Source organism: Meleagris gallopavo, chromosome 5 (assembly GCF_905368555.1).
Source record: "Meleagris gallopavo chromosome 5, MGAL_WU_HG_1.1, whole genome shotgun sequence".
Taxonomy (NCBI): domain Eukaryota; kingdom Metazoa; phylum Chordata; class Aves; order Galliformes; family Phasianidae; genus Meleagris; species Meleagris gallopavo.
This window is the reverse complement of record NC_139408.1, coordinates 35,958,893-35,985,408: the sequence shown is the minus strand read 5'-3', so window position 1 is coordinate 35,985,408 and position 26,516 is coordinate 35,958,893. Positions and strand designations below refer to the sequence as shown.

At 38.0% G+C, this 26,516-nt stretch overlaps 1 protein-coding gene across 8 annotated transcripts in view; it reads right to left on the bottom strand.

Annotated features, from left to right (window-relative positions):
- BRMS1L (BRMS1 like transcriptional repressor) overlaps positions 1 to 25,954 on the bottom strand; it is an 84,122-nt gene extending 58,168 nt beyond the window's left edge. For 7 of the 8 annotated variants that reach the window (XR_014883629.1, XR_014883632.1, XR_014883631.1 and 4 more), the window contains exons 1-9: positions 25,699 to 25,954; positions 17,909 to 17,999; positions 16,817 to 16,944; positions 15,283 to 15,362; positions 12,585 to 12,681; positions 12,157 to 12,240; positions 10,427 to 10,491; positions 8,988 to 9,027; positions 8,028 to 8,154 (exon numbers count right to left, since the gene is read on the bottom strand). Coding sequence is in view for 1 of the 8 variants with exons in the window: in XM_085225219.1 (XP_085081345.1) it covers positions 6,610 to 6,733; positions 8,028 to 8,154; positions 8,988 to 9,027; positions 10,427 to 10,491; positions 12,157 to 12,240; positions 12,585 to 12,681; positions 15,283 to 15,362; positions 16,817 to 16,944; positions 17,909 to 17,999; positions 25,699 to 25,834 (972 nt within the window). In the remaining 7 variants the exon portion in view is untranslated. Of the gene's footprint in view, positions 1 to 5,112; positions 6,734 to 8,027; positions 8,155 to 8,987; positions 9,028 to 10,426; positions 10,492 to 12,156; positions 12,241 to 12,584; positions 12,682 to 15,282; positions 15,363 to 16,816; positions 16,945 to 17,908; positions 18,000 to 25,698 lie in introns of those variants that run through there. The other variant, XM_085225219.1, reaches the window with a different exon arrangement.
- Positions 25,955 to 26,516: the final 562 nt, after the last annotated feature.

Genomic DNA, 26,516 nt, shown 5'->3' with positions numbered 1-26,516 from the left:
CCCTCATAAAGCAAGTACAAGTCCATCAGGATTAGTTCTTCTACAATAAAAAAAATTATTACATTATGAAATACAATAATAAAGCAGCCCACATCCTGAGCCATGGCTAGGAAAACATTTTTAGTCTGTACTATTCCAAAAAATACTGGGCTATTTATACCCCACAAAGGGAAGGAAAAAAAAAAAAGAAAAAAGAAAAAAAAAAAGCATTACTTAAATAAGAAACAGCTTTTTGTGAGTTGCACGTTAAATTTTTATGATAGAGCCCAATTCAGAGGAAGGCTGATTAAAATGGTTCATTTGGAGGCATGTTGGAATTGGCTGACGGCTGCCTAATCATTAGCAGTACTTATATATGGATCTTGGACTATTTAGAAGGGAAAAAATGGAAGAAAGAATTTAAAACAAAATGAAGAACCATGCATTTCACCCCCACAAGCTTCTCTTGCTTTCTATTTAGAGATTTACTGAGTACTCCAGTTACAGAAGCAGCAAGACCATACAATAAAAGAATGAAAAAACCTGGGCAAGCATGTGAATTTAGTAACTGCTGATAAGTACATTTTATCAGAACATCGCACAGCTTTTTCACAGATGCTGGCTGGGTTTTGGGCTGTTCAGCACAGGTGAGTTCATAGAACAACGGTGATGCATTTACACTGACTTGTGACTTGACTCCTACTGCTAATGTGGTGTAATAGAAAACTGAAACTGAACAGTCACCTTTTGGTTACTTCCCGTGCACAGACTTTATCTCACTCAAGTTACTCATGTACTTCAACCCAATAATTGATCCAACAAAACAGTGCCTGGATAATAAAAATTGGAGCCCAATTCATAGCCTTAAATGTAAAATAACTTGTTCATCACGCTGGGCTCAAAACACAGGCTGGGGAATGTCAGAGCTGCACTCTGACAAATAAAGATGAAGAATCATATACTGGCATTCTAACTCTCTTTTCTTTTCTGTAAAATCAGAAGCTAACAAACAGTGATCTTCCTTCCATGGCCACATTTCAGGCCATATGCTAAAAAAAAGCTCCTTCTATGCAAATGTGCCTCCTTTATTTACCATTAGCAGATGCGGTCACTTTCAAAATTAAGCTAACAAAGAAGTAGCAACCACTGCAACCTTTCTGAATTGTCAACAATCAAATTTTAAGATATAAGAAAGAAATAATGTTCTGAGAACTCAGGTGAAACTTTTGAAGTAAACGGCACTTGATAAGAAACCCCAAAGTGCCCTCTTTTGGCAGGTGGCACTAACTGCTAGTTCATCTGCAGCGCGTGCTAAATCCACACCATTCACTTTCTGATCTGACATATTATCTATTCAAAATTGTCTTGCCTTCGTTTGCCTTGCAGATAAAGTAATCCAAAAGTACACACAGCTCAAAAGTGTCAAAAGGAGTTATTGTGACATGCAAAACTGGTATCACAAATGCTGAGTGTAACCTCTACAGAGCAAGGGTGTGCATCTGCTAACATACTCTTTTGGAATAGGAAACGCTGAAGGGATCTGTTATTTTAAAGCAAGTATAATTAAACAGTCAATATTCAGAAAATAACATGGTTTTTTTTTCTCCAAAAAATAAATATACTTCAACTTTTTATTAATTTTACAGTATCATCAGCATTACATTACTGTTATTCACATTAATTGTATAAATTTGCAGCAGTACTGATGCAAGACCTCACCGCGTTAGTTACTGGTTATTATTAAGACTCCTTTTTACGGCTTCAGGTTAGGAAACAAAATATTTTTGGCTTGAGTTAACTGAGCATCAAAAGGCAGCAGATGAATATTTTATCTGAAAAATAATCCCAAAGCTCTGTTTGTTTCTTGGGTTGGTACTGCAGCATAAAACACTCATTTATTGTCCAACCTTTCCTAAGTACTTTCATCAGTGTAAGAGTTGTAATATATTTCATTTTGTTTAATTACATATTTTGTTTCTATAGCAACTAGAAAGCATCTAATCCGTTTCTATTGCTTCCTAAGCCTTTACACGCCAATTTTCTCCATGATACAGTAGCTAGAGATAATCCTTCTTTAGAGCTCCGTGTACTATCTGCTCTTTCTAAATATCCCTTAATTAGTATGCATTAGGATTAAAACCAATTGCAGTAGTGCTACAACTGAAGGAAACAGAATTAAAAAAAAAACACAAAACAAAACCCAAAAACAACAACAAAAAAAATCAAGCTAGATCTTGACAGAAAATTTGTAGTCTACCAGTGAGGAATTTGGACATAAACATACTGCCACCTGCAGGCACTCAGCACAACACTTCTCTGCAGCATAGGAGCAGGATACCCCCAGATCCCAGGTCACAAAGGAAAGGCAGATTCAACAAAATCTCAACAAAAAAAAGTTTGTGCCAGCTGTTTCTGACTCATTTTGCTCACAGGAAAAAGGGCCTGGAGCATTTCCCTTATGATGAAAGGCTGAGTAACTGGGACTGGGGAAAAGAAGTCTGAGGCAGGACCTGATTAATGTTTATAAATATTTAAAGGGAGGTGGGAGGCAAATGGATGAGGCCAGGCTCTTCTCGGTGGTGTATAGCAATAGGTCAAGGAGTAATGGCCTGAAACTTGAACATCAGAAGTTCCACACAGACGTGCGGAAAGGGTGACAGAGCACTGGAACAGGCTGCCCAGAAAGCCTGTGGAATCTCCTCCTATGGAGATATTCAAGATCCAAGGATGCCTACCTGTGCAACCTGCTTTAGCAGGGGGGTTGGATTCGATGATCTCTTAAGGTTCCCTCCAACCCCTGCAATTCTGTGATGCCTGATCTGATGCCCTCTGTTCAAATAAATCAAGCAGTCTATTTTGTTTGGCATCATCCTATTCCAGCATGCTTCTACTCATTAGTAACTAGGGCTATGTTACTCATTTCACATTTTTTGAAAAGCTGATGTTTGACATACACTTCAGTTGGTCCATTTACCCTTCGATCTTTATTCTGTAGTTAGAATGTCTTCCTTTCAACATTTCCTTCAGCCCACACCTAACTTTGGGTCCTCTGCCAGCTGGTGAAACTCTCCACTCACCTCAAGCATTCCAACTCATTGTACAACACCTGGGAAAGTCAGACTTTGAGAAATGAGGCCTGTGTGAGCCAGCATGCTGAAGCAGCACTTCAGCACATCATTTTCTGGAAGCACCTAACTGGAAAGGTAAACTGAAAAAAATCTTAAACATTGATTAAGGGTCACCTCTGTTTCGCCAAGACCATGTTCTCTGTACAAAGAAAATAAAAGCATTCACAATACAAGGACAGTTAGGTTGGCATTTCCAGGAAATAGCAGGCTTAGGGAACACATGCTGTGCTTTTGATTAAATCGTAGGCTGCAAACTCCATGCTGATTTACTGCAGATGCACTATGCAGCTGAGCTACACGTATGCCACAGAGCCACTGAAGCAGTTCCAGAACCCAGGCAGTTCCCAACAGCACCACCAGTATGCACAAGTCACCCAGAGCACCTGGCTGCAAGACCCTGAGGTAGCTTTCGTACCAGAGGCATATCACTGCCTACCTGTCCTAGCTCCAATGGTGGATGGCCTTGTTTATGATCAACTTCTGTCAGAAGGATTGAGTACGCCTACCATAGAGCTCACTAAGCTGTCTGTAAAAGGATGTGCTTGGACAGAGTCATCACATGCAGAACTTGTGTGAAGAAAGCCATTTAGCTAACACCAGGAACAGTGACAGGCTTGAACCAACCTGAGATGCACAAAAGCACCGCAGATTTTAGCTACTTAAATGTGCAGTCTATAGACCACGTGCTTTCTTCTCTACCACTTCCCCTTGCCCTCAAAAAAAAAAACAAAAACAAAAACAAACAGAAAAAAAAACCCGCATGCAAAACAAAACAATGAAAATACCCACAGCTCTTCCACAGGAAAAGAAAAAAAAAAGGAAGAAAAACAAAGAAACAAATGTAACCTGTTAGTGGAAGGCTACATAGGTTTTGAGACAGTGTGACAACTGTAGTACTTAATCATCCCTTGCCACTTGGTGGGGATGGTGAGCTGGCTATGCAGGCCTTAGCTTCCAAATCTTAAACAAGATGTTCCATGGAATATAAATAAATAAATAGCTGATTTTCACAGTTTTAAAACACACTGTGAGATAAAGTATCAACATTCAAGTGTATTTGGAAAGCTTAGGAGCTTGCTGTTACAAGATACCGCACTGAATGTTTTTGGGTCACATCAATTGCATTTCAACTAAATACACCCACAGTTTTGTTATGGGAAAAATGAACAGGTCACCTTGCTCAGCAAAAATAGCATCTCCTCTGAAGTATAACAAAGTTATTCTTGTCAGTGCCTATTATTCTTATTTATTTTCCTTTCACGAAGTGTTTAGATCAAGAAATAAATAGTATGCCCAACACCTTATTCCTTTCAGTGCTTCATTGAATTTAATCGCACTTGCAGGTTAAAGCAAAACTACTGAACCTTGAAAAGCTTTCCTGTAGCAGTGCAAACGACAGATGACCAAGAGGTTAACAATGCCTGTACTCCAAATGACTAAAGTCTCCTCAAGACATCTCTTATGACAGTGGGCAAACCATTAACTGACAAAATAATACAAAGATATGTAACCTGTACCAAATACAGCTCATGCAGAAGCAAAACAATTATAAATCATATTTACAGAAATGGAACAGTTTGATCTCAGTTGTTTGACCACCAAGACATAACGCTATGCTTATTAACCAAGTTCATGTGAGCAGTTACTCTGAATAGAGAAACCACGCTCACCAGGTGTCAACCCAAACGGCACAGTAGTACAAAGCAAAGCTCTGCACCCAAAGATATCAGATTAGAAACAACTCTAGAAACAACTGATTGCAACCAGTGTGGTGCAGAATACAGGGAGAAAACAGGTGAACCACTGAGCAATTTAGGGACCTCAGCAACCCGAAGTACAAATGATTTCAAGCCATTCAGGAGCCGAGACATTTTTAAGAGTGCTTAAAATGTAATTTTTAAATGTGCAGAGCAGTGCTTTCATAGCACACTGAAGAAAAAATGTAAGATGAAAAAAATAAGTGTGCACACTCTCAATATTCAAGAGAAAGAAAGCACAAGTCAAGGAGCTTTAAAATGATTTATGCTTTTTGCAAACTTAAATATACTTTGCTTACAGAGTTGTTACATCAGCAGCACCAAGACTAGAAAACAAATAAGCACAACAATGTTGAGGATGTCCACTAACACCAATCATTTATTTATATACTAAGTTAAAAAATACGAATATTTTATTACAAAAAGTTTATCAAACAACTGTATACATACAGTTCATCTTGTTAAAAGCCAATGTCAACTGATACTTTATATATACATTATTCATGTCATACACTTGTAGAAAAGCATCACTCAGAAGAAACTGATTTGGCATTCAGAAAGTAGTTACCACTCTGCACTAAAAGAGACAATTAGTATAGGAATAAACAATGTATATGTTACAATAAAAAATACTTATTTGCTGTGATCCTTTAAACCAAATGGATGCTTTCTTGCTCCACAGAGTCATCGTAAGTGGAGATTAAAGTGCACAAAACCAACACATTAAAAATTCTTCAACGATCCCATCTAACAGTCTAGATGCTTCAAGCACATCACAGTAACATGAAGGATAAAGGATTTTTCTTGGTGGCTTAAACAGTAAGATACAAGAGAAACTCAGCTTTCTAAGCCGCATAAAATAATTCTGGTATACAATGGCGATGAAAGATGAAATGGGTTACAGAAATTTGGAAAATAATGTTTGGTGAAGAAGACAGTGAAAATTTGCCCAGTTATATGATTTCTGGGGAAATATTTCCCTTTTGAAAAAAAAACTCACCATATTCCATACAACTATGGATCAAATAATCAAAGCATGCAACAGTATTTACATAATCGTCCCAGCAGCCACCCTTAGTGGGCTGCATATAACACTATCTACTTTACACGTAAATCTTGATGATAATCTGGGGAAGAAGAAAAAAATTACCAATAATATGTTTTCTGTATAATCCTAAGTTAGAAAAGTGCTCCTGAAAAATTTTAACTCAAAATATTAGCTTTGTCTCATTACAAACAATGTAGTAAACCTCACAAAATAGAACACAGTCAGATAGCAGAGCTGTCGAGGGCAATAATTTTAATAAATCAATCCACTTCGGATAAAACAATGCTTTTTGCATGTTACAATCTATTTAAAAGCAACAGCTGAACAAGCTAAATTTACATCCACAAGTGAGTTGCTGGTAATCATGGGTATCATTTTTAATCAAACAAACTGGTCACCAATGAAAAAGAATTTTTTTATTTTTATTTTTTCCATTTTAAAAGATTAACTTTTAATGAGAAATTCCGAGCCATTACATTGGAGGAGCATACTTCATATCTAGGCACTGGACCCAATTTAGAGGTAAAATGTCTGTCAACATGATTTAACATCCTCAGGTTTCTGAAAGCCATCCGTATGAAGTTTACATACAGCACTACAAATACACATCAGATACTGCTGTAAATTTATAAGGAATACAAAATGCTATTAAATACAACTTTCATCCCATGGCACATCAAGCATGGCTTAGCAATAGTTAGTTGTGGTTATGCTTTATTGAATATTTTCCTTTCTGTAGCTGAGAAATATATAGCTTGGACTTGCTTCCATCCGGTCTTTTGAACCAAACTTCATCATGGTTAATTGTTGTAATTATGGCACTACAGAAAATGGGGGAAGAAGGGTCAGGGAAAGAAAAATAAGAAGCATGTAGAAAAGTTAAGAGTAAAAAAATCTCAAAAACTCCAGCTGTACTGTAAATGAAAATATGTAGTAGGTATAAACACTGGTCTCAGAGGGTACCAGCCCCATTGTAAGGACACAATTTTTTAGTAACTGCATAAGTCTCTAGTAGGTAGTTGAATTTTCAGCCAGCTATTTTTTCTCCTTTTACGAGAAAATCCTTACAACATCTACAAGTACTTTAATTGTTACAAAGGACAGTCACTCATAGTAATCAACAACAGGCTACCCACAGTAAACCCACAATGCGCTAGAAAGCATATCCAGAAAATGCTTAAACATACAAAAGCCCAAGGTGTAGAGCAAAAACAAAGCTTAGATAAATAAATAAATACAAAGAAGAAAGTATTCAACCGTTAATCCCAGCACCAAGACCATGAAAAATAAAGCTAAAGCCTGACTTATTTAATTTAACCAAATCATCCTTACATGATCTTTGCTTTTATGCTCCTTGTGGACACAAAGGAGAGTCCCTAACACAAACACTGGAAAAAAAAACAAAAAAAAAACAAACAAAAAAACAACCCAAACCTTAAAATGTTTCTTCCAAACAGAATTGGTGACAAACAGCTCAAACACAGATTAAAACAGCGGAAGCAGAGGACTGACTCTTTAACTGGGTCCTCTGTGAGAAGACAAGGGAAAATAGCTTAAAACCAAAAGAGAAGATATTTAGACTGGATAAAAGAAAGAAGTTTTTTACAATAAGGGCAGTGAAGTACTGGCACAGGCTGCCCGGAGAGGTTGCAGATGACACATCCCTGAAGGCATTCTAGCCCAGGGTGGATAAGGCCATGGATATCTTGATCTAGTGGATAGCAACTCTGTCACAGCAGAGGGTTTTGAACTCAGTTATCTTCAAGATTCCTTCCAATTCAAACTATTCTGTGATTCTTTAAATTTTGGAAAAAAATAGCTTATCTTTAACAGCAAAAAGTAGTTTTCCATACTATTCTACATCTGGCGAACAGGTCAAAGTCTCAAAGCAACAAAATCTCCGAACACAACCCCTAAATCACAGGCTGGCCAGAAACTGGTTAAGATCTTCAATCCTTCAATAAAATCCCATCCTGAGAAATACATTACCTTCAGTGAAATTCAACTTCGTAAAGATTGCAGGTTATCTCCAATTAAGCCTTATTCTTCAAGGCCACCACGTTGCCTTTTGCTTAACAGGAATATACAGAGCTGTATAAAATGAATAATATTCACCTTGTAGGACATTCATCTTTCTTATCAATGTATATCGTCTGTCCACGTCCATACCACTCTCCATCATAATACAGTCTTCCTTCTTCAGATCTAGCACTATGTAGATGTTTCTCTAATTTGACAGGTGCTAAAATGATCAAATTTAATATCAATTGGCAGAAGGTAAGATTTAGAAATAAACATTCAGTAAATTATTTATACACAGAATATGCAGTTTTTCCATTGTCACCAAGTAGCCTCTCTCTAGATAATTAACTCCAAATGCAAGAAAATTAGAAGATATTTATTTCCAGTTAGATAAATTAAAAGCTGTATTTCCATTTTAAAGGAGTTCTCTTCCATACAACTCTCCTATCTACAATGTCAATTTTCACAATTAGAATAATGCAACAAGACACAGAATATGAAATCTCTTCATCAGTGCATTATCTCAGACTGCAAGCAGTAACTCACCACTGAAGAAACCACTCGCTTGTCTTCTCCCCCTTTTCTTCATTACTCACTACCTCTAAGCATTTGATTTTACCTACAATTAATATGCTTCTTACCTCAGACCATGTTATCATTTACCACTCCTTTCCCACACCTGTTTTTTCAGAGCTGCAGCTTGCAGTGAACACAAGGCACGTTTAGAATGCCCCTTTCAAATTCAGGTGATTTCAGTTTCCTGCCTCATTTTATGAAAATATTGGCATAATATACCAATATTCACTAGCATAGCCCACTCTTAGATGTCTTAATTTTTTAAATAATTTTTACAATTCACGCATCAATGACATAATCACCAATCAAGCTGCAAGTATCAGCAACTCAGAGGAGGGATAGACAAAATCCACATCTGTCAGTCAGCTCACTCCACCCTGCAGTCAGTATTCCAAGGCTAAAACAAATATAGCCTGCTTCAATGCATCATTGTATATTGCAAGTTCTGTCTTGTGAAATCAAACAGTGTTTACTTACGTTCTGGCTTTACTCTGTGTGGCCCCAATGTAGCCATTGCCTTGAAACAAAAGAAAATGAAGACAGTAAGCAGAATTTTTTTCTTAATTGCCAGATCAAATCAAATGATGTCGTGCAGCATAGCTCAAGACATTTTTATGTGCAGCATTAATGTTATGTGATACTGATGATACTATGAAACGAATACAAACCTGAAGTACTTTTTTGGGGGAAAAACAAACATGTTACTTTATGAACTGCTTAGTTACACTTGCTTTTAACTGTTTGGGGAGGAAAAATGACCTTCTCTAATGAGTTTTGATTTTACGTATCTCAAGTTTTCTAAATAAAATCCTTAAAATGGCCATTATATAATTCTATTTAAAAAATAACAATAATTCTGATACTGAAAAACTAAGTGCTATCTGCACAACCTACTCTCTGGATTATTAAGTTATACCCACAATCAGACAATTCATGCAAGTGAAAATTTGTGAATCATATGCAGCAGCAAAATAGATTTTTAATTTTTGTTGTTGTTGTTGTTGTTGTTGCTATTGCTTTAAATCACATTACACTACAGCAAAGAAACTGAGCGGAAGCTATTTTTTATCTGTGCCTCTGGTGAGACAGGAAAACAGACAGGTTTTCACATCGGCACCACAAGACAGATGGAAATAAACTCAACACCATTTCCCAGAAAGCTTCCGAATTCTTACAACGTAGTTTCCCGCTTCACAAGTTGGAAAGCACTGATTTTTGCCAGAATATAGGGAAAAATTTTCCAACTGCAGATGCAAGGCAAGAATAGCATTTGATTACATCAAGTTACACTAACACTATGGCAAAGATCTGGTAAGACACTCTGTACCCAAAATTTGGATTTATTTTTTTCCAAACATTAATCAGTCAAACGAATTTATCTTCCTGTAAATCCCGATCCTCTTACAGTTGGGAAAAACACAGCATTATACTTTAAGCCAAAAGAAAAAAAAAAAAAAAAAAAAGGTGTAGTGAGAGGCTGAAGAACATGTATCATCATAAAATGATACATTTACTATCAGAAAACAAAACATATTATATATATTCAAAAATCTTTATTTAAACAAAACACTATCAAACTATCATAGCATGACAGACTTTGGTAGAAACAATGAGAAATCAGATGGCCTTGATACAGGCCTCAAGTTCACTCCATCACAGAAATCACAGTTGACAAATACTTAGGCAGAACTTTTGCCATCTCCTTTTCAGATTCCTTTGCATGATTTGCGTAGAGGCAGGAAAAGTTGCAAAAGCATGGCTCAAACTGGAATCATTAACAGACCACTGAATAAATACATACCTGTACTTAAGTCTTGATGGTATTAGAAATGCATTTACATATTTCTAGTAAGGAAAAGGAATAGATAAGAACCCAAAGCAACCCAAAGCTACAGGCATTCATGCTTTCATCTTACCTTCCTTATTGTCGTCCAGTCTTCAAGTATATCAAGGTCTTGTAACATATAAACTATATAGGGGCGTGAAAAAGTTAGGGAAAACTCTTCTAAACAGTGATAATACTTATATATTAATATAATTTTATTTATTTATATAATAATATACTTAATATTTTAAAGATTGAATGAAGATATTAAGATATTTGTCTCAGAAAAAATACCTGAGTGAAGTTGAAGCTCAGTAAAAATAAATGCATCTTTGAATTAGGCAACCTAGAAGTATACTTCTGAAGTTATTAAAAGAAGTAATAGCACGTATATATTCATACTATTGGAATTCAACATAAAAATAAGATTAATGACTGTCATACAACCATACCATCCCTGCTCCAAAAATCATTCTACTTGCAATGTTATAAATTACAGTTAGAACTTCCTGCGATTTCAATATGCCACTAAAAAACCATCTGCACTCGTATAATCTCTTCTAAAGTTATCATTTTTAAGGTATTCTACATTCTATTTGAAACTTCAAGAATCCTTCACCATTTTCATATTTGTTTTAATTTTCTCTAAATAGGAGAGAATTACAAATCAAGAGCACTGTAGAATTCCTAGGTACTTGCTTTACATAGATCTCTGCAAAGTGACCAGTTCACAACTACATTAAAATCATAAGCAATAACAGCATGGATTAGGGACAGGAGGGAAATGGAATACTCAGTTTCTTTCTTAAGAGACAAGAATCTTTCTTTAAAGTGCCATAACTTTAGAAATTTCAGCTGCACTGTATGCTCATCTACAGCTTTATAGAAGATACTGGTACAAAATTCTTAAACACTATACCCATTCTACAGGAACCTCAAGCTCAAAAAATGCCTATAAAAATTAAAAATTCCAGGAATTGAGACAATTAATCAGAGGGTTCTGAAGACTTGGAGATTGTTAAGAAGTCATAAGTTGAGTTGAAGATGCCCCAGTAAGAGAAGCAAATCTATGAAGTAGAAGTGACACAAATTGCACTTTGCAGATATAACGCCTGTTTCTGCTTTCATTTTGTATCTAACTGTTCATCAGGCTGAATCTCCATTACACTGAGAGCCAACACTTTACCTTATATACTGTCTTCCATCCAATTAACCTTTAAAGTGACTGTAGTAATGAAAAGTTACTCATTATTCGTTTATGTCCAAAAAGAGTATTTATTTTCAGAGCTATCACCTTTCTATGTCTCCACCTAAGAAAAAAAGCTTTTCCTAACTTGCAACAACTATCTAAGCCCTTTTGTTCTCAATCTCTTCTCCCATATTCCTTGCTCTTCACAAAAACAGGACCGAGAATGCTTCAAGATACATTCTTCGTTACGTGCAGTGCATTCCTTAATATACATAGGGCCCAGTTCAGTAGCTCTTCCTTTCCTTCAACTATACTGCAAAAATGATGTCAAGTACCTACACCAAATACTCTAAAGATGAGCCAAACAGCTCCTGTTTTTTTTAAGAGACAGATATTTTTATAAACAGTCTCTGTACATAGCTAGTAATTACAGATTCCTAATTTTAATTTTCATGACAGGATGTGTCAACTAGGCTTCTCTAATCTCAATTAGAATACCACCTGCCATTCAAAAATAAATTTTGAGAATGCATTATCACTTCAACTTGTTGTTAATGACATATGTAATATGACTAGCTATAAAATAGGAGTGAATACTGCCAGAATGATCAATGATTTCAATGAAAGGATATCTGATACAACAACAGGCTTTTTTTTATCTGGACTAAATGGATCCTTCCTTTTTTTCCTTGACTGTAGCTCATCATTCCATAATTCTGAAAAGAAATAATAAGAATGAGTGAATCAGAAGTGTGTATACCTAGTTGCTGTCACAGAAAAGAAAATCTGAGAAGTGTTTGTTTTTATTTCTGGGCAATCTGGTGAGATGATTCTGAATAGAACAAAAGTGTCACAAGATCATGCAGTCATAGATGAATATTCTCTAAAGAATGAAAAGTTTGGACGAAAGTTTGTTTTAAGCTTAAATTCAAACCTATCCTACAAACCTTACACTGTTGTTCAGAATAGCATTCTACGGAATAACTTGAAACTCACCAGAAATAGTATAGCTACCTGAATTTTTAATAAAAAAATTTTAAAAAATTACATTTTCACTCACCTGAGGTAATGTCAATGCTATGTCTGTCTTCTTCAAGTCTTCTAATCTTCTCTTCTAGCTCACTTTGTACAGTATCATACAACAGAAGCTTTTCACTCTAAAATAACAAGAAATGAAGCATGACTAAGTTCTGTATTACAGTAATTTAAAGGCTCAGCAGAAGGAAAGAACAGATTTGAGGTGAACGCTTTACAGAGCTGTAAAGCATACAATATAGCCCTGTACTCATTTCCTTATCAGGAGATCCCAGCTCCTCAAAGATGGCACATTCACTTGGCATCAGCATATGTATGGTTATCAAGTATCAGTACCAAGAACAACCAAGTATACAAAGCACATAGCCAGACCTCCAGAATAGTGCTCAATATTTTCCTTTTGGATAGCAAAGATTTATTCACAGTGAGTAACCGCAAAACATTAAAGTTCTACTCCAGCTTTCTTAAAAGTTAATGTTTCCATTGAAAGTGCTTTATTAAGTCTCCAATGTTAATGAGATTGTATTAATTTATAGAGAATTATCATCTACTACTATATTATTTGCAATTACCTTTTCCCACAGAACTGATATATCTACTCATAGTAGAAAGAATCTACAGCACACACAGAATACTCTAGACAGTTGTGAAAGCAAAACTGTGTACCTTAAAGCTGTGAGAAACATTCTTAAAACTGCTTTAGAAAGATTAGCTAGTTCATCAATTTAAAAGATTATCTCTGATTCACATAGATTAACAAAATGCCTCCAATGCTCTTATATAAAAAGTGCTAATAATGCACCAATGGAAATACACCCTGATGCAAGCTTTCTACAGTATGTTGTAGTCTAACCTCTTTTCCACCTACAGGTATTTTGGAAAGAGAAAAATGAACTTTTTGTACAGCTACTCTCAATTATAACACCCTATATTGAGGTGATAAGGAAGTTATACAATATCTGTATTGAATAGTTGCCCTTTTAAAGGCAGTTTCTAAACACACTTAACTCTCTAAAACTAGAACTTTAATTAAAGAAAGAAATTAAGCTGAGTTTCACTTGCACACTTCCTAAAACACAAACAGGAAGCACAACTGACTTACATTCTTAAGTTCATGTTCACTGACCAACACCACTAACAACTTGAGGAAACAGAGACTTGGACTTAATCACTGAATGAAAAAACAACAACAAACAACCAGCTTAAGTACCACAAGTCACTGCATCTACTCATTTGCCACCATATCTCTGCCAGAGGTTGCAGACCTAGAGCCAATTCAGCAGATCTCTGTATCTCAACTGCTTCTGCCCACAGCACAGCATAGTAACAGAAACTTACAACACCAATGTTCAAATTGAACGCTGAAGCAAAATCAGTGAAACAAATCAGCTCAGGAATAAAAACAACTGAATACTCCTACTCCAATAGATATCTGTGTGGTTAACATTCCCTTCAAGTTACAAAGTACTTGTGTTCCACAGATCCCCCCTTTACATATTTCTCAACCCGTTACCACTAAATAAAAAATAATCCTCAATTGAACTGAAAATCCAAAAGCATTCTTATATATACCTGAAGTGTCAAATGAGTACTATTTATTCTGATACCATTTTAAAGCTTCCTTTTTAAAATGAAATACTGTTTGTGTTTAGACACCTGTTTTGCTGCTAGTCTTGATAACAAATAAGGTGTGAGAAGATGTTACGGGCAACAGAGGCATTCTTGCTGAATAGCTATACTCAGAGCAACGATTCTACAAGCAGCATTACTGATTTCAAAGAGCTTTTCTCCAGGGACCCTTCTTGGATGGTGCATGTTTGAATCCCAAATGTTCCACTGTAAAAGAATAGCAGCAAAACAAGCAACAAGGACAACCTTAAAGATGAATAATACACAGCCAAAGAAAATCATTCAATTGTGGATAAGAAATCCTGCGAATCTTAAAGCATTCTGACCAACCTCAGGATTGTATTCACAGGAATGAAGAGAGCCAGTAATGAACGGTCTGTCTTACATTGTACCTTTTCTTTTGTAAGGCAACCAGAAAATGGAATTTTAAATAGTATGTGTGTACACTCTTAATTTATTGTCAGAATAAGAACCAGGAATTTCAAGAATACAGTCAGCCACCTTGAAGAACACACATTTAAGCCACTGTAATAAGATGCTGAGGAGGACTACAATGCATGCATGAGGATCTAAGCAGTTACGCCCCAGGGTCAGACACACAGGTACTTAGTATTTGGACTACAGTACCACTATTTACATGCTTCAATGGAAATGTTATGTTCAAGCAGAGAAACATTTTTTCAAAAGCAGTCACAAGAACAGCAACTCTATCCCTAGCTGATCGAGATATCTTAAAAACTGAATAAGACTATTATAATCACAAAAATGTAAGGTGCTTTTTGCTAAAATTATGGTAGATATTTTAGTTACTGGTCTTGGTAAACATTGTACCAAAATGATTTTTACCAGTCTCATTTTACTAAATAAGAAAATTACACTTGTATGAAAGCGAACCTATTAGAAACCTAACTTTGATATGCTTTGAACAAGCTTTTACATGGATTTTGATATCACAAAAGGATCACGTTAAAATAGCAAGTAACAGCAATAGAAAAATTAGAACATAAAAAATTAAAACATAAAAATATGCACTGAACTTGGAAAGCATGACACACAGTAAAGGAAAATGATTGATACAGAATAGCTGGCACAACCTCACAGTGCTGTCGAGAGGCTTGAATTTCACATTCATACTTGTTCTTCACAGATTCCAGACAAAGCTCTCTATAGATACCTGCCATCAAACAAATGACAACGTTACTTTCTTTAGCTAATATCTGATTGCAAAATTCTCTTTTAAGATTGCCTTCAAGTCCCAAAATATGTACAAAAGGGAAAAAAATAGATATATTTTGTTAGGCAATTAATCCCCTTTAATTCATTAAATCTAAATATCTGAAGAAAAATAAATACTATCACTTTTTGCCCTATCTGTCAACAGTTATACTAGTTACCATGCTAACCTAACAAAATAGGTCTATTTCATACAGCCTACCAAATTACCCTGGATATCTTCAAATTTCAAACACATAAGTATTCACCTATTCTATTTTCTAATTACTATTTTAAATAATACTTTGAGAGTTTCAAATAGCTGGAAAACAGAATGAAAGAATGAGCTTTTACAAATGAATGTGTGGAACAAGGTTTGCTTTACGCAGCACGACACTAATAAATCACATCATTTAACAAGACTATTCCACTCAATGAAATAGACTTCAATGAAATAAGAGTGTTTCTGAGTATTAAGTCTATTTCTTGCACCTATCAATTCATAGTCACTGCTTATTTGCAGTCCTTATGAGTTACTTGCTGGAGCTCAAACCCTCATACTACCCACTTCTGTCAAGGCTATGAAACAGTAAGAGCAAATAAAACCTCTTTCTGCAATTTCTGGCATCCTCTGAAATGACTTTCTGAATCTCAGTGAGTTGAAGACAAAATGAAAAAAGAAAAAAAAATTAAAATATCTGATTTCTAGACTTCAGAAAAGTTGTAGAAAGAGCTCAGGAAAAATACTACATTGGAACATTGATTTTCATTGCTGTTGAAGACTTGAACCAGGAGAATCCTTAATATTCTGCCTGTTCACACCCATCTACATCAAAGCACTGACGGAAAGTCACATTTAAAACTAAAAAGCTAAGGGTGGTTTCATGTCACACCTCCTGGGAAGTTCAACTTGGAATCTTCATCTTCTGCAATAGGCAAAAGTACTACTCAGAATTAATCAAGTAGATTTTGGATAAAGATCTTAAAACCCAGAAATGCCAGGTCACCAGCTAAGGGAAAGCATTATGAAGACTATCAAAAGAGAGAAAAGCGCCACAGACCAGAAGATTTCAATTTCTCTTCACAGCCTGGAGTCAAAAGTAACAATGAAGCATCAAAGTTTACTGTTTCTAATTTAGAAACTTTGTGCTCACTACACAAAGACAGCTATTCAATGAAAAATAAGCCATATTTTTAGCATGATGTTATCAGACAAATAAAGAAGAGAGAAGCAACCTATTCAATTTGACTTGAAAAATATTTTAAGTTTAAAACCATGACACAGTGTTTCAGTGCTTTTAAAACATACTCTTGTAGCAATTTTAAAGTAAAAATCATAGCAATTGATAAAATTGATGTTTAAATGAATAGCAACGTCATATTGTTGAAATAGAAACATTCATTTTGTATGCCTACCTGCCACCTTGGTTCTGATTTGCATGTTTTCTTGTAATGCTGCCAATGGTTCTAAATATTCAGGTGCTTTTCCAGCTATGACCTCTTGCAGTTTTGCATCCACTTGGCTTAATCTTTCTTTGTAAAGTCTGAAAACAATAAACATTTAAAAATATATATATATTTAAAGTAAGTACAAAGTAGAAGGAATTTTAAGAAGAGCTAATCTGACTCTTTGTTAATATCATGGTGCACCTACAGAAGTAAATTAAAGATTTGTTACCATTTAAATTTTCCATGCTTGCATTACTGGAGGGAGAAAAAGATTTTTAGATAGAAACTCATTTTCTTGTCCACATACCTGCTCCTACAGAACCACAAATGAAGGAAAAAGACAGGCAGGCTCTTACTGAAGCAGCCCTCACTCTATCTCTGGTGAAAACCCACATATCAAATACTATCAAAAATATCACATCCACTTTTGAGTACACATGGCTCTTCATTTCTTCTCTTCTGCTTACTAGGTCTTCACTGAGCGATACAGATACTGTGGTAAACTACCAACAGACCTAACGCTAGTTTCACTGGCAGTATTGGTATCTGGTTTGCAGTGATCACAAGAAATTTTCATCGATGCCAGCAATAAAAACTGCTACGATGCCTTACAAAAAACCCTCATGTCTAGTTCAGCAAACACAATGCTTGAGTCTGTTTATACAAGTCGTACATATACACAAGGAGAAGAAGGATCCTGGTATACCTCTCCAAAGACCATCATTCCTTGGTGCAACAGAACCACACCTGCCCTTTACCGCAACACTTCAGAACTATTCTTACAGCAAAACAGAAATAAATACATTTATGTACGTATACATGCATATGCATACACATACTGTATACATCATGTGCATGTGTCTCCTTGGTATATATTCTTCCCTTTCAGAGACACCAAAGAGAAAGTATTCTGGAGCAACTGCCTGCAAACCACATCAGAACTTTCAACCATTATTCTTCTCCAAAAATAATATCCAGATATTTGAAAGACAAGAAACACCAGTTGCACACAATATTTTCACAGAACAGACCCTCAAATGAGGCACTTAAGATACTTACTGATCTTTGAGATCTGTAAATTGCTTTTCAAGATTGGACATTTCATCTAAACACTCCATTCTTCTCCTCTCACAGTCTTCATCATCCATTTCTAAGAATAAGAAAAGGTAATATATTTTGAACAATGTAACCAAGTAGACTGCATAGTTTTCTTCTAAAACTTGAAGAAAGTCTGAATTTAAGCAATAAACACATCAACCATCATATTACTATGCTACAGCAGGTTACAATAAACCACTTGTCACATTAAGTAAGAAACTTAAGTTCAATTCAAGAAGTCCCATGAAGTGCTATTTTTCTTTCTCACACCAAAAAACAACATGATTGTAAGATTTCAAGAGGTTAAATCTCATAAATGACGATGTAAAATGCTGATGAAAGTGTGAAACAGAACAATTAATCCTTGTATAGCACATCAGATGAGAAGCAGCATTACTCATGAAGAGTTATTAGCCATAACTGAAAATTCAAGTGTGTCCTGCATCAGTATAAGAAATCCCTGGAGACCAAGTTCAAATGTTGTGCCTGTCATATGTAATTCAAGGTTTGTTTCATTAACATCCATTAAAAAGAAGAATGTAACACTTGGTTTTGAAACAAGGTTTCATCCTCTTTAATTGGAAGAGCTGTTTGAAGCTAAAATATTCATGTAGAAATATCTGTAGCTCATCTCAATGACCATTAAAAAAGACTTTGTAACTAAACAGTTTTTAACAGCAAAACCTAAAAAATATAGGATTTTTACAGAAACTTCATTTCGTATGCTTTTATGCAGCAAGAGTTATTAAATTATTTTCAGAGCTTTTGTTTTAAGTCATACTTCTGATTTTTTCTCTAGTTTATGTAACAGACATAATGGTAAGGTATAATAAACACTCACTTTTTGGGCAAGAATTTTTGGCTCTTGCCAAAGGGACGTCTAAACGTCAGTTGTTACCTCCATTCCCATTTCTTAAACTACAAAATAGAAAAATCATTAACACTGTGAAGTGGTAGCTCCCATTGACCTTCAGGTAAACACCTTGACAAGGTGAACTAAAAGTTTCAGTTTAGTTTTCTTTTGTTGAAGAAAGAATTTTCTATCTTTTTCCCTGCTTTTACGGTGGATTAGATAAACTAAAAGTTGGGAAGAGTTTCCCCAAGACAGCATTTCTTGCTTCTATTTTCCTTCACACAGAAACCCCATCTCTGTCTCTGCCCTTTTAGATTTAGCAAAGCACATCTCAAGAGGATAGAAGATGGATGTAACAAGCAGCAACCACAGAATGGAAAACTGCTGAATTTTAGTGACATGCAATCTTCTGCTGTACTTGGCAAGCAAGGATAAAATGGAAACTTCTAAACTCTATTCCTATCAAAGACACGCCAGTTTCCAGGGTATTTCTGAACCCAGTACTTCATTAACCACAGTTCTCCATGATAACGAACTGAATTTCTAGACCCAAAGCTTCACCAGTCCTGCCCACTGTGTTTTAAATAGAAGAGAGGGAGAACAAGCTCTGCTAAGGTATATAAGGGGTAGAGATGTCCTGAAGCTGCTTTACCTCAGCTGCATCTCAAAGAAACAGCTCTCTGGTTAAGGCACAAGTGACTAACCATTAACCAGTGTTAGAAGGGCAGAGAGCCATGCAGCCAGGAGCCAGGGCACAAGAGGAGAGCTTGACTAAGAGGAGGCCGTGCCCAGCACCGCAGTCACTCCAGAAAACAGCTGACAGAGAGGCCAAGAAGGGCCCCAAACCAAGCACAGATGCTCTGCATCAGCTCTTCTAGTCCAAAAACAACTCTGAATGCCTTTGCCTCTTCCTCGGTCAACTTTTCATTGCTTTGTGTGGTCTCATATGCCAGCTCCAAAAAAGGCAGCATTCAAGCCTTCATTCTTGTTTTGCAGAAGAGTAAGTGATTTGCAAAGATGAGAGGAACCCGCATATCACCTCCCTGACTCAGAGGAACCTATTAACTCAGATCTGCCACTAAGATCCCTTGATGTCTGAAGTCTGTTCTACATTTCTTTTTACTAAGATCATACCTTTCCATTGAAATAAACACAGCTTTTAAGTTTGAAAACCACACTGGCCCCTTCAGCCTGTGTATGAAAACCAACAGGCAGCAGAGAAGTATGTCCAAATGAAAGACTGCAGTTCCTTATACTACAGTCAGTACAAGCAGAAAACTTTGACAAAGCTTTAGGAGATGACCTAGCCTGAAGAGAGAGAAAATTTAAAGCTGGAACTTCTAATAAATGCTTAGCACACAGGGAAGAGTGCAAGAGGAGAGAAATACGCTCTAAAGGCATGCCTTAAAAGGCATGATTTCAAATTCCCGTTCTCAAAAATAAGGCAGATCTTGAAACCCAGAATAAGATTGAAAATCAGATTAAAGAGCAAAGCTTTAGTTGGCAGTTCAACATACTACCTGAGCCCAAATGACTGGGCAACTTTCACCTCAGTCAGATTTAAGGAATATGGCAGTTACATTACTTTGTGAGTTACCTGAAGCTTTTATGTGCTGTAAAAATAAAGATTCTCTAAAGTTTGAAAGATCTGCCCTGTGAAACAAGATGAGACCAAGAAAACACTGGGATCCAGATCATTTCCTACTTTCTTCTTCAGCTCAAGCACACATTTCAGATTTGTCCAGGAATTGTTTTGGTTCTATGTGTGTTTCAGCAAGCAATTAATTCAGAATTTTTCCCTTATATCAACATGGATTTTATTGCTTGTGGATTTTTTTAGGACAACAAATGTAAAACAAACAAACAAACTAATAAAAAAACACATTAGAACAGCAGCCTTTTCTGAAGATCAGTGCAACTCCTCAACACTGAAGGGAAAGGGAATTGCATCTTATGTTTTTATCCTCTGTTGCAAGAAAACAAGAAAACACATTGGCATGAGGGCACAGCGGACACTCTTGTACTTACTGAAATAAAACAGAGCTTGTTCAAATCTCCCCTCAGCTACCTGTACACTCAAAAAAATGTTTGATTTCCTGTCTAGAAGTCTACATTCTACCTACAACACTGAATAATAATCTTCTGTTGTTTCATCTTTATTTTGCCCATTAACCATTTTCAAGTCTTAAGACTCCTGAAATATCTTGAATTCCTCAATTACAGAACTTCTTCCTATCTTTAAAGAACAGTTTAGTGAATATTCAGTAATGAAAAAGTAAAAGTTTTCAGATTATATCTCACAGCTTATCTGTTGAAAATTTATATTGCTAGAAATGGGAACAGCTCATTATATATTAAAATACTTGCTAACGGCCCCGTACTGTCTCAACACTTCACATTAGGTTTCATACTACACAGAGCATTTGGGGCATTTTAAATCACTTTCAGAATTACAGTCATTCTTTCCCTACTACATTCAAATAATCCAACTCAGCAACCAGGGCAGCTCAGTTTAAAGATCAAAAAAAAAGTACTGAAAACACAAGAGTACCTAACATAGCTCTTATTAATAAGCTGTGGCCTATAAAAAATGCTCTATAAAATGCCCAAATTCTCATCTTGGATGGTGAGCATAACTTGTGGCTTTTTTATTCATCCGTGATATGCTACTCTGGGCCTTTGCCAATATTAAAAAACAACACAACACTTTACTAAATACATATCAACAAAAGGAACAGAATAAAAACGGTGCCAGCTCTCAAGGGCAAGTTAATACTGCTTCTGACTGCACCTTCTATTTTCTCAGGCATCCACTGGGAGAGATTTAAAAAAAAAAAAAAAAAAAAAAAAAAAAAAAAAAAAAAGAAGTTAAATGCAAGTAAAACAAATAACAAATTTATGAGAAAGAACTTGAAGGGGTTCTCTCTTTTTTTTTTTTTCCCCTAGTAATTTTAATTAATACTTATTTCCTGCAGTGCTGATCGTCTTGTGTCTGTAGAAGCAACACGCCTCCATGGAGTAAATTCATATTTGTCAAGACACTGAGACAAGCATGTAATTTCCCATAGTCATCACTTTTAAAGTGCTGCCATAAAAGCATTTCTCCGTGGAATGCAACAGGGTTTCTTGTATGGTTTTAAAGAAACACACACTACTTTCACTTAAAACATTGCTCCTCCTGCATCCCCGCTAAAGACTATGGAAAGGCAACAGCATTACTTGCCCTCATTTAAAAATAATAAAAAATAATAATAATAATAAAAACAACAAAATGGACTTGCAAAATTCAAAGTTTGCTTTAAAAAGTCAATTACCAAAAATTATAAACAAGAATACAGGCAAATTTTGAAAGAGAAGAAGCTTCAAAGCCTGCGGCTGGTACTAACAGACAGTCTTCCCTTCACCAGAGCCAGGGAGTTGGAGGAGAGAAAGCTACATTTATATCTGTCATATTAAGTTCTTAAGTTCTTTACTATGAGAATGGTGAGGTGCTGGAACAGGCTGCCCAGAGAGGTTGTGGATGCCCCGTCCATCCCTGGAGGTGTTCAAGGCCAGATTGGATGAGGCCCTGGGCAGCCTGGTCTAGTATTAAATGGGGAGGTTGGTGGCCCTGCATGTGGCAGGGGGGTTGGAAATTCATGATTTGAATTGAGGTCCCTTCCAACCCTGGCCATTCTGTGATTCCGTGATATCAAGCTCCCTTTCCCACATAGGAAAAAATGAGAATTAAAAAAAAATAAATAAATTAAGACATACTGTTTGGCTAGAAAAATAGAGAAGAGGCAGCTTATATAACAGTAACCTACATAAACTGCATAACCTATTTCAAGACAAGCAGGAAGAGCCACTGGGCTAAGTAAATAAGGGTTACTGTTGCAGTACTGCTCCTGGACCTCATCAAGGAGTCCTTTGCAACCCCATGTCTCACCTCCTTGTCACTGAATAAGCTTGCGCATTCCTCCTCTACTCTATGTTTTCCCTCTGAAAGATTTAACAAATGGTATCTGTACAGTTTTTTTTGAAAAATGGTCATGTTCAGGAGGGAAGAGCCATCTCCATTTATTTATTTTCTCAAACATTCAAGTCCACATTCAATTCTGATAATAAAAGAATAGAAACATTCCTTCCTAAGTCACATCAAAAAGAAACAGAGCAGGCTGCTGTGCAAACAGGGACATAATTAGACATGCTTTTTACACTTAAAATGTGATACCTGCAGCTACTTGTCCTGATATCCTCTCTCAAATTTACTTTTCTTCCAACATAATAACCACCAGTACACACTGATGCTGCCCACATTAAGCTTCATCAAGCCTACTCAAGGCAAGTGAAACACATCTTTCTGGCTCTTTTTTTTTTTTTTTCCCAACTGAACAACTTCAAGAGAATGGGGGGTAAGGCAAGACTAATCAGCCTTTCTCAGCAGTAGATCTGTACCTGGATCAATGAACTGTTCACATGTAATAGCCCAACTATTTATAAAGTTCGGTGCGCATACATGTTTCACCACAGAATAGCTTTGTACACACTGGTTCAGTTTGCAGCAGTTTCATTGAACAGAAACCAAGTTTAACTATCAAGTTAAATTCAAAGCTTCACCAAGCACTTATCAAATGTAGTCAAATATCCACAGAGAGCATAAGAGTTTGAAACAATGATTTGTTCTTCAGGCAGCTTCCAACCATACATGTTCAGTTCAGGCTATATTATCTAAAAGAAAACCATAATTGCTTTGGAGAAATAGGGGCCTCAGTACTATCTATTCTGAACTAGGAATCTCTTCATCAAATCAGTTGCTACTTTAGACACAAATAGAAACAATGTTTGTAATAATTTTGCTAGTTCTTGCAAGCCCATACCTGGATGTGCTCCATGGTTTATGGACTGAAAATATCTCCTGAGTAATACTGCATTAGATGAGAGAAGCAAGATGTTCCCTCAGATCAGGAAACTGCCAAGAACTTCAGGATCTCTGCTTCAAGAAACCTCCTGTCTAAACCTGTGCAAGTCATCAGTCTTAAATTCACAAAAATGTGTGCTGAGTTAACAGATGTAAATTGGAGATCTTTACATATTCTAACAAAATTGCTATTTATGACTTCTGTTGCTATGGAGCTGCAGTCTACCTAAGCATTAGTTTACATAGCCCCCAGTACCTCTCATTCACAAATAAAATTCTTCACTCAGCCATTTTCGCTATTTCAATTTTTAATGGACTATTTTTCTGACACTTAGCATACAAAGGCCCAATATCACTGAAGACAGAGCAAGAAACAAGGACAGGAAAGTACGCTGCACCAAGAAGGGTGAGTAAGGATGAGAGGAAGGATGGTGACAGCTGTAAAGTGGGGTTCAATCAACGATATTTGCCCAAGGGCATGTCTATACTCTCTCAGCACGGCAGCAGCAAAGCTTTTCTAGCGCTGGTAGAGCCTTCACTCTACACTGTTACTGCAGAGCCAACTTAGATGACCCTGTATCATACCTGTGGGCTTCCACAGTTTTCTACCCAAAAACAGCCCAGACAAGAGGAGGCTCCATGGAACCACCAGATCAGAGCTTTCCCTGGAATGAAGTCAGTGTGAATATAAAAGCCAGAGAATGTTAATAGTCAAGATCTCCCAGATTTCTAATATAAGATAACAATGAATTAATAGTATATTGAGGGTTTTAACACATTCAGATAAACCAACTGTAGGTCAATGCATGTAAAAATGCAATTTCAAAGATGGAAGAGGTAGGACGCTTAGAACCACACGAGCCCTGCGCTCATACCACAAGTCACTGTGCTGCTACAAGCATGGGCCTGGACCAGGACAGTGCACTGTAAATGCAAGGAGCACATTCCAGCTACCAGAAGCTTGCCTCAGGACCACAGCCAGCACTGAGCACAGCTCCAGCTTTTGAAAGAATCACAGAGTTGTTTGAGTTGGAAGGCACCTTCAACAGTCCATTTAGTCCAACTCCTCTGCAATGAACAGGGACACCTACAGCTAGATCAAGGTGCTCAGAGCCTGGTCCAGCCTGCCTTTGACTGTCTCCAGAGATGGGCAGACCACATTTCTAGGCAACCCATTCCAGTGTCTCATTAGCCTTACTGCTTTTTTTTTTTTTCCCCTCCTATCCAAACCAAATCCCCTCTCCTTAGCTTGAAAACATGCCCCCTTGTCCTGTTTAACAGAGTCCTATGCCTTCTTTCCTATAGCTCCCCTTTAGATACTGAAAAGCCAGTGCATCCAGTGACAAAGGTCCCATGTGGGCCAGGACCTACGGAGACCCAATGATGCCAGACTGCAGAGCACTCTCCAGAGGATCAGCATGGATGCCAATAAGAGACAAGTTTCTAATTTAGCCCTTAAAATGATGAAGTAATCTCGGACAGGAAACTTTTCTTCTGGCAGGGTGGCAGGTGAACAGGTGTTAGATTCACCTTTCACATGCTAAATCAACCCCAGCCCGCGGTCCTGAGCAAGTTAGGCATAAAAAGAAGGGGCCTTTAGCAGAGCAGGGTTTAACGCTGCGCAGAAGAGGTCAATGGCACTGACAGGTCCCCTCCCACCCAAACAGGCCCCAAAACACCCAACAGAAATGCTCGGTTTCGCCTGCGAAGAAACAGGCGGACGTTGGCTCCGGCCGCGGACCGAAGCCCCATCGAGGCCCCACACAGACAACGCGGCACCACGTGGCCCGGCCCGCACGGCACCAGGACCTGCGGCGGGAACCGAACTGGTGTCGTCGTGCCCCCGCCACGTCCCCGCCCCCGGCTGGGCCGCAGCAACGGGAGGGCCGCGGGGCGGGGTCGCGGCGGGGGCGGGTAGCGGCAGTGCCGCGGCCGGAGCAGGGGGCCGGTTCCCCCCGGAAGGGGCAGAGAGGACGGCGGAGACGGCGACTCCGGTACCTGAGCTGTCCCCCTCCTCGGACACGGATGAGCTCTCGGTCTCCTCCTCCTCCGAGGTGCTACCCTCGTTCTCCCCGTAGTCCACCTCCATCTCATCGTGGTTGTTCTCCTTCTTCTCCCGGGAGTGGACCGGCATCCTGCCCGCCGCAGAGCCCCGGGGCAGCCCTAGAACGGCCCTTCCCGCCGCCACCACTGCCAGCCGCGCCGCGCTGCCCCGCCCCGCGGTGCAACCAACCCCGCCCAGCGCCCGCCGTGCCCTCCCATTGGTCGAACTCTGTCATTGGCCAAGCCTTCTCATTGGCCGAGCCCTCCCATTGGCCCAGCCTGCAGGTACAGCAAGACGGAGCGCGGGGCACGCTGGGAGTTGAGAGGTTGTGTGAGCGGTACGACGGCTCTCTGCCGTTCCGTCCTGAAGGATGCTGCAGTAGCCGGGAGCGCTTTCCGTTTCCTGCAGGCGGGCCCGGCCTGCAAGCACTGGGGTTTCAGATGAAGAGTGTGTGACACGGGCCGGTTCTGAGGTTTGAGCCGGGGAAAAGAGCAGCGGTGCGGGCTGTATGTTTCCGTGCTTTCCTTTTGGGAAGCGAGAGCTCTGTTTGCCCGGCAGAAGCAACTCTTCGTACTGAGATACAGTTTCAGCTCGGCAGCACGAGGCTGCTGTAGCCGCTTAGGGCGACCCTCATTCCCGCTTCCCCCGGGCGCTGCGCCCCGTGAGCCCGCGTGGAGCAGCCGCTCTGTCTGCGCATGTTCCGGGCACGCGCGTGCTCTATGGCGGGGGTGGCGCGGCCCGGTGTGAGTGTGGAGGTTGGCTTCTTGATGGC